This window comes from Ranitomeya variabilis, chromosome 4 (genome assembly GCF_051348905.1).
Source record: "Ranitomeya variabilis isolate aRanVar5 chromosome 4, aRanVar5.hap1, whole genome shotgun sequence".
Lineage (NCBI taxonomy): Eukaryota > Metazoa > Chordata > Amphibia > Anura > Dendrobatidae > Ranitomeya > Ranitomeya variabilis.
Window position 1 is genome coordinate 636,495,076 of NC_135235.1, and position 7,465 is coordinate 636,502,540.

At 41.9% G+C, this 7,465-nt stretch overlaps 2 protein-coding genes across 2 annotated transcripts in view; one reads left to right on the forward strand and one right to left on the reverse strand.

The window, feature by feature from the left end:
- LOC143768151 (uncharacterized) overlaps window positions 1-1,564 on the reverse strand; it is a 104,916-nt gene extending 103,352 nt beyond the window's left edge. Inside the window, exon 1 of the mRNA XM_077256838.1 lies at window positions 1,276-1,564. The gene's annotated coding sequence lies outside the window, so the exon portion shown is untranslated. The remainder of the gene's footprint in view (window positions 1-1,275) is intronic.
- Window positions 1,565-1,710: 146 nt separating this feature from the next.
- On the forward strand, window positions 1,711-6,660 carry LOC143767321 (oocyte zinc finger protein XlCOF29-like). The gene is made up of 5 exons (XM_077255562.1): window positions 1,711-1,768; window positions 1,993-2,142; window positions 2,272-2,451; window positions 3,638-4,816; window positions 4,903-6,660. The coding sequence occupies exons 1-4, from the start codon at window positions 1,742-1,744 to the stop codon at window positions 3,650-3,652; spliced, it is 372 nt and encodes a 123-aa protein (XP_077111677.1). The 5' UTR covers window positions 1,711-1,741; the 3' UTR covers window positions 3,653-4,816; window positions 4,903-6,660.
- Window positions 6,661-7,465: the final 805 nt, after the last annotated feature.

Here is a 7,465-nt window from a genome sequence, read left to right on the forward strand (position 1 = left end):
TAGAGAATAATGTCAGCAAAAATGCCCCTTCCATATTGCATGATACCCCCTCAGTGAATTCCCACAACAATTTCATTCCACATGCATGGTATAATGACAGCACAGTGCTCCCTACAAATTATGATGCTGCCACAGTAATCCCAAAACAGTAAAATATCTTCCACAACATGATGCCCATAAAGTGCCCTCGGCACAGTATAATGAATCCACAGATCCCCTATATATAGCATATACCCCACAGGCAGTATGAAGGCCCCCACAGTGCCACACACAGAATGATATCTCCCACAGTCAGTGTGAAGGCCCGTTACAGAACCCGCACACAATGTAATGTCTTCCACAAATCCCATGGCAGTGTGAGGGCCCCTTCACAAAGTATAATGTCAGCCATAGCCCCCCAAAAGTATGGAGACTCACACACAATATGATGTCCCCTACAACCACAACATGTAGTATGAGGCCTACCAGAATCCTCCCTACGCACAATATCATATCCCCCACATATCTGACCGGCAGTGTGAGGCGCCACACACAGCCCCTCACATAACATGAGAGCCCACACAGCCCCACACACGGTATGTTGTTCCCCACAGATCCCACAAGCAGTTTCCCCCAAAGTATGAAGGCTCTCAGACACAATACTAAGTTTCCTACATCCCCAGCATTCAGTATGAGAGGGTGGTAGGATTGTAAGGAGAAAGCTACTGGTCATTGCTGCCCAACTGCAGTTTGCTAAATTGTACCAGCCAGGAGGCTATGAATAATGTTTAGTGAACAGAGAAAACCAAAACAAAACTTTAAAGTTTATATGAGAAGAGTTATGTTTGGAGAAAGAAAAACACTGCATTACAGCATAGCAACCTCATATCGTCTGAGAAATACGATGGTGGTGGTACCATGGTTTGGGCCTGTTTCGCTGCATCTGGGCCAAGATGGCTTGCTGTCACTGATGGAACAATAAATTCTGAATATAGTAAGTAAATTCTATAGGAAAACTGGATATCTGCCCAGAAACTGAATCTCAAAGGAATGTGTATCAGGCAGTAAGACAATAATCAAAGGCACAAAAATTGATCTACAAAGGATTAAGAACAACGATAAAGTTTTGAAATGGCCAAGTCACAGTCCTGACCTTAGTCCTATAGAAATGTCGAAGGAAATGAAGCCAGCACTTCACGGGAGAAAACTTCCAGTATAACAGAGGTGAAGCTGTTTTGTAGGGAGGAATTAGCTAAATTTCCTCTAAAATTATGTGCAGGACTAATCAGCAATTACCAGGAATGGATCCACACCAGATACTGAGAGGAACAGGTCACGTACTTCTGCCACTCACAGACGAGGGACATTAGATCATCTTCTGAAATAAAATGAATTACAAAGTCTAATATATTTTACTCATTTCTTCTATTTGGTTCTGTTTATTCTGAAGACTTGTGGGAAAATCTGACGTATTGTTAAGTCAAATTAATTAAGCAATAATTGACAATTCTGAAGGGTTCACAAACTTTACGCATCACTGTATATCCTAGTGGTCAGAGAGACCCGGGCCTGTAGCCCTCTAGAATTCAGCCATTTACCCCTCTGTCACACAGTCCCCTGCTCCCTCATTACCTGTCACCAGTGCAGACTTCATCTTTTGCATGTGGTCACTTCCTGCAAATTCTAGATTGACTCCCCCCTCCATGTGACTGATCACATGACCGTGACCTCATCCCAGGTCCTGTGCACAGAACAGCCATATATGTGGTGTGCGGCTCTGCAGGTGGAGGTAGGTGCTGGAGATTCCCCATTACTGGGCGCAGGGGGCATTAACCCCCTCAGTGCTGAGCCTGTGATAAATCTCTGTATGTGACTATAATGGGACTGTGTGTTATACCGGGGGCAGGACGGGGCCATGACTGGATGTAGTGATCATGTGACTCCGGTAACAGCTCCGGAGGTTTCTTACATGGGATCTTTATGATGTTACATCGTCATCTTCTCCCCATTCAGGTCCCTACAATATCGGATCCTCTCAGTGGAGATCTTCTATATAAGAGAATTCTCCTGAGTGACCCTACAAGGATGGAGAGGGACAGGGACAAGATGGTGGAGAGGATATTACACCTCACCCTAGAGATCCTCTTCCGGCTTACTGGAGAGGTGAGAGATTCTGATGACGTCACATTACATCATTCTTATCTATGGGAATAACAGATGGACAGAACTGGAGAGGTGAGGACTCTGGGAATGTCTGTAGTGAGATTTATTAATGCGTCTCTCCATAACCAGGATTACACAGTAGTGAAGAAGACCTCTAGTGAGCGCTGTCAGGACCCTGTGTCTGAGGGATGGGGAAGACCCCTGAGCCCAATCACAGGGCCTCCACCTCACCCCCTGATACATGAGGACATCAATGACCAGAAGATCCTAGAACTCACCTACAAGATGATTGAGCTGCTGACTGGAGAGGTGACACTGCTGGGAATGCTGGGACATTATACAGTAATGCTATGGAGGGATCGGGGGATGACTGTATCATTGTATGTGTCAGGTTCCCATAAAGTTATAGAAAAAACGTGTGCACTACTGTGTATATGGTGCTAAGGTAGGTTCCCACACCTTAATATAATCAAGAAAAAAAACCTAGCACTCAACTTTGATGCGTTTTGTGAAATTTCCAAATAGAGCCTCGCATCGTATCCCATTCATCCATTCGTACCACCCATACGCTTATATTCTGCACAGGTCCATACGAAGACACTGGCATCTACTAACAGAAGCCTACTCTACCATTCAGGAATTCAATAATCCATTCCTTCCTTGCTTTAAGCGCCCTCCTAATCTAAAGGATGCATTAGTCAGGGCTGATGTAGGATCCAATAAATTATCCTCAAAACAACGCTTTCTACAGAATCCCCGCACAGGAACATTTCCATGCCTTAACTGCTCACAGTGCCACAATGTCCTCAAGGGTTCCACTTTTCATCATCCTCGTTCTGGGAAAATATTCCACATTCCAGATTATTTCACTTGTACCTCCTCATGGGTAATCTACCTGATTAAATGCCCATGTGGCCTCCTATACATAGGAGAGACCACACAACCTATACGCGATCGGATTTCCAAACACAAATCCACAATTCGCTGTAAACAACTTCTACTTCCCATCCCATCACATTTCAACACTCAGGGTCACAACGTCTCACAGTTACGTTTCCAGGTGATTGAACACATCCCCCCTATGAGACGAGGTGGAGATCGGGTAGCTCGCTTAAAGCGTAGAGAGGCCTTCTGGATCCACACTTTAGAGACCCTCCACCCCTTGGGTCTCAATAGGGAGTACGATCTGGCCTCATTTATCTGACAATTAGCTCAATGTTTTGTATAACATCATTTATCCATAATTGAACGGACATTAGTGATCTCAATGATAGAGATTGGTGACCAAATATATTTGATGTATTATTTTTCTCCCAGTGACTGCTTTCTATGTTTTTACCCCTTACATATTATAAGTTTGACAGTATTTATCATGTGTACCATTATCCCGGATTACCCTGTAAGTTCTCTCACAGGTAGTATTTGTACTGTTATACACTTGCATTTTTGCGCTATATGTGCCATATCCTTAATCCATATCTCTGTCTATTACTAGAGCCGTCTGTATTGAAGTCACTGCTACCACTCTATGACTGCACTGGATCAAGCTCTTTCACCACCTCTAGCACACGTATGGCTGAATCCGGCACTGAATATGGCATGTACAGCGGAGTCCTGTCTCCACTCACTGGATCTCCGTTTAGGCACCACCCCCTCTCTCCATTCACGTCGGTACTATCGGCTGTCTCAACCAGCGGAACCTATTTGACCGCAGCATGTTCCCTTGCACAGGAACACTGCGGCACGTCACTTCCGCCGTCCCTTACCATGCAGGCACAACAGGCTGCACAGCCACGCACTGGCTTTGATGGACACTTCCTCATTATGAGGTCACTTCCGGTTTTACGAGCGCTGTTTGTATTGGAGCAGAACATCATTAGGACATTCCCCGGGCTTATTTAACAGCGGTCAGTACACCCCCACATCAGACCAGCGGCGGACACCGCGTCTGATCACTGCACATGTTGCCAGGTCTCCAACAGGTAATTAACTCTTGAGCTATGTCACACCATTCCTATTCAGCTCCTTTGTTTTAGCGCTCACCCCATGTATGCTCTCCTTTTGTCCATAGTATTCATACCAGCCCAGCGCTTTGGTAAGGTACTCATTCAGGGTATACTTCACACCTCAGCACCTTTAAGTCACTAATCCACCTTTATGTGACCCACAGGCGCTGCATGTTTATGTGCCCTGAGACTCCTTTTGTCTCTTTATGCCCAAGCCACAGTTAAGTACGGTACGTGTCTCACATCTTCATTTTCTATTGTCTCATGGACTGATAAGTGCCTCAATAGTCGTTGGTTCCTCTTCAGCATGTCTATATGTTTTCTCATGCGACCCGTGATCACATGGATGCTGTACTATTTTCTAGTTACAAATTTTGTATATACTTTTGTTGTTCACATTATTTGTTATATTGTTATTTTGGTTTTTTTCCACTGGTAGTTACTGATGAAGGTCCGTATGAGGGACCGAAACGTTTGTTGGGTACTACAATAAAATTTCACAAAACGCATCAAAGTTGAGTGCTAGGTTTTTTTTCTTGATTAGGTTCCCATAAAGTGTCAGGATGTCGCCGTCTATTTCTCCATGGAGGAGTGGGAGTATTTAGAAGGACACAAAGATCTGTACAAGGACGTCATGATGGAGGTTCCCCAGCCCCTCACATCACCAGGTAATAGACAGGACTAAATCCAAACGGCTTATAACTTATCTGTATGTAAAAAAAATGAACTCAGTCCCTGAATGTGTTTCCTACAGCTCTATCCAGTAAGAGGACAACACCAGAGATATCCCCGTCCCCTTCTTCCAAAGGTCTGTACACTAGAAAATACCAGGTAGATGGAGAGAAGGTGTCATGAAATTTTCCCAATGACTTGCAGAAGGCTATGAAGGTCTTCTGAATACACTTAATGGCTAGTTAATTACAGATATTCGCCCTTTTATGATTGAAGCTTCTCTATATGAAAAGGAGATGTTTTATACTTGATGGAGATGACAGGATAAACCTGATCATAGACATTAGATTTTGTTTGGATCTTCTCTCTTTTCTGGTGATGGAGACTGCTGGTTGGAATTAGGAGCCGACAGGATGAATATATACTGGAGACCTGCAGCTATTTGATCTTTTCTGTTATTCAAAATCCTTTCCCTAAACGTCTTTATCTGTCTGTGAATTTTACAATATTTGTTTTAGGGTAAAGATGTCAAATGTATTAATACTACAGAGACATATGTGAGGGGTGATGAGCGGTGTAAAGAGGAGATTCCTACAGATAACTGCACAGGTGAGTAGTGACCAGTAAATGCAGAGAGTTACAGATTCAATGGCTCGTGGAATCATATGCTGATTTCTTTTAGGGCATTTTCATACAAAGTTTTTAATAGAGATTTTATACTTAAAGATTTATCAGTTATACAAAGAATACACTATTTTACCCAGACATATATCCTCCAAAGCCATAGCATGATTGTATGCCATTGCAAAGTATATACTTCTTATATATTTTCTTTTCAAGCATAATATACTGGTCTATACAGATATTTCTCTACATGCCAGTATATTATAAGTGCTGAACAGTTATTGTCTAAGATTTTTCCAGATAAAGTTACTATTGAAAATAAAGGTGCAAATCAATCACAGTAAACATTGAAATATTTTGTGATTCTGTAATTGTAACACAACCTGTTAAATACAGTTACCATATTATTTTTGGACATCTGTAATTGGTACAATTGTTTTTATCCATTTTGGCTTTTAGAATGGTAAAAAAAAGCACAACAAGCAGAACTTAAAAAAAAAAAAAAAAAAATCAAACATAGTAGAACCTAGACCAACCCCATAATGATCAGTGAGACCACTATTGGTTCCATTTCCATCAGATTTGCAGCAGATAAGTTTTGGTCATGAATTCTGTTTTTAAAATGGAATAGATGAATGAAACGCTACAACACAATTGTGATCCCAGCCTACGACTGACCACCAGAAAAATAGTAAATATGACTGTGTCACGACCGACAAGGTAATGTCTGGCTAACGACACAACTTACTCCTACAACGGGATGGAATGGGTGAGGAAGGCCCTATCCGTAGGGAATGAGGGATGGGGACACCTGAACTTCAACCTGAGCATGTCCATAAACTTCCTTAAAGCCCTAAGCTGCCGTCACGTGCCTAGTCCCTGATTATCACCTCACTAATGGCTGGCTAGTGCACTCACCACTGCAGATTATAAAAAAAACAGGGAGAGTGACAAACCACAAGACAGACAGATAGAGGCGAATTTATACTTAACAACTGTCTCTGCTGCAAAGCACCACATAGCAGAGGGTAAGGCACCAGGACAACGAACTCCATGAAAACAGCGGACTCACTACTGCAACCAGAGAGCTCTGTACTCCAGGCTTGGTCAACATAGAATGCTCTATCACTGACAATCAGCTGATGAGTCATGTGGCTCTTTAAAGAATGGTGGGAGTGGTCACCACCCACATCAGCTGACTAGCAACAAAGCAGCTGCCAGCAAGGGGAAACTGACATTAACCCTTGCTGGCCGAAATGAAAAAAGCGAGATTTAAATGATGGCAGAACCAGAGCTGCCACGAATCCAAAACAGAATTGTGACAGGCTGTTTTTGATCCGATTTACAGAACAAACTAATTCATTTTTACCAATGGGTCTATGAATAAAAATGGATAGCACTCAAATAGCACTTAAGTGCTGTCCATTTGTCACTCAGCAGATGATATGAGAAGGTTGAAAAAGCATTTATATACAGTATATTTTTTAGTAAGTAAAAACAAAAAAACACATAATAACCAGATAGTAAAACTGACACATGACCAAAAATGGATCTGACTCCCTGAAAAAAAGTAATTTTTTTATCACATATCACTACAGGAAATAAGTATGTTTTATTAAGGCCTAAGGCCACGTTTGTGATACTCCACTGAACAAGTAAGTGGAAAAGATTGGTGAGGGTCACATTGATATATGAACCTATGGAGAAGACAATTTCAACTGTAAAACATTGAAAGAAAACAATTTTTGGGCTACTCTTTTAGTCAGTTGGTAATTAAATTACATTACAAGCTTTAAAATATATAATGTAAATAATAATATAATTTTAAGGAACTCTTAACCCCTTAGTGACAGAGCCAATTTGGTACTTAATGACCGAGCCAATTTTTACAATTCTGACCAGTGTCACTTTAAGAGGTTATAACTCTGGAACGCTTTATCGGATCCTGCTGATTCTGAGACTGTTTTTTCGTGACATATTGTACTTCAAGATAGTGGTAACATTTCTTCGATATTACTTGC

Coding starts and splice junctions, on each gene's coding strand:
- LOC143767321 (XM_077255562.1), top strand. CDS start 1,742: ATGTGGTGTGCGGCTCTGCAGGTGGAG. Junction 1,769..1,992: donor GTGCGGCTCTGCAGGTGGAG/GTAGGTGCTGGA, acceptor CTCCCCATTCAG/GTCCCTACAATATCGGATCC. Junction 2,143..2,271: donor TCTTCCGGCTTACTGGAGAG/GTGAGAGATTCT, acceptor CTCCATAACCAG/GATTACACAGTAGTGAAGAA.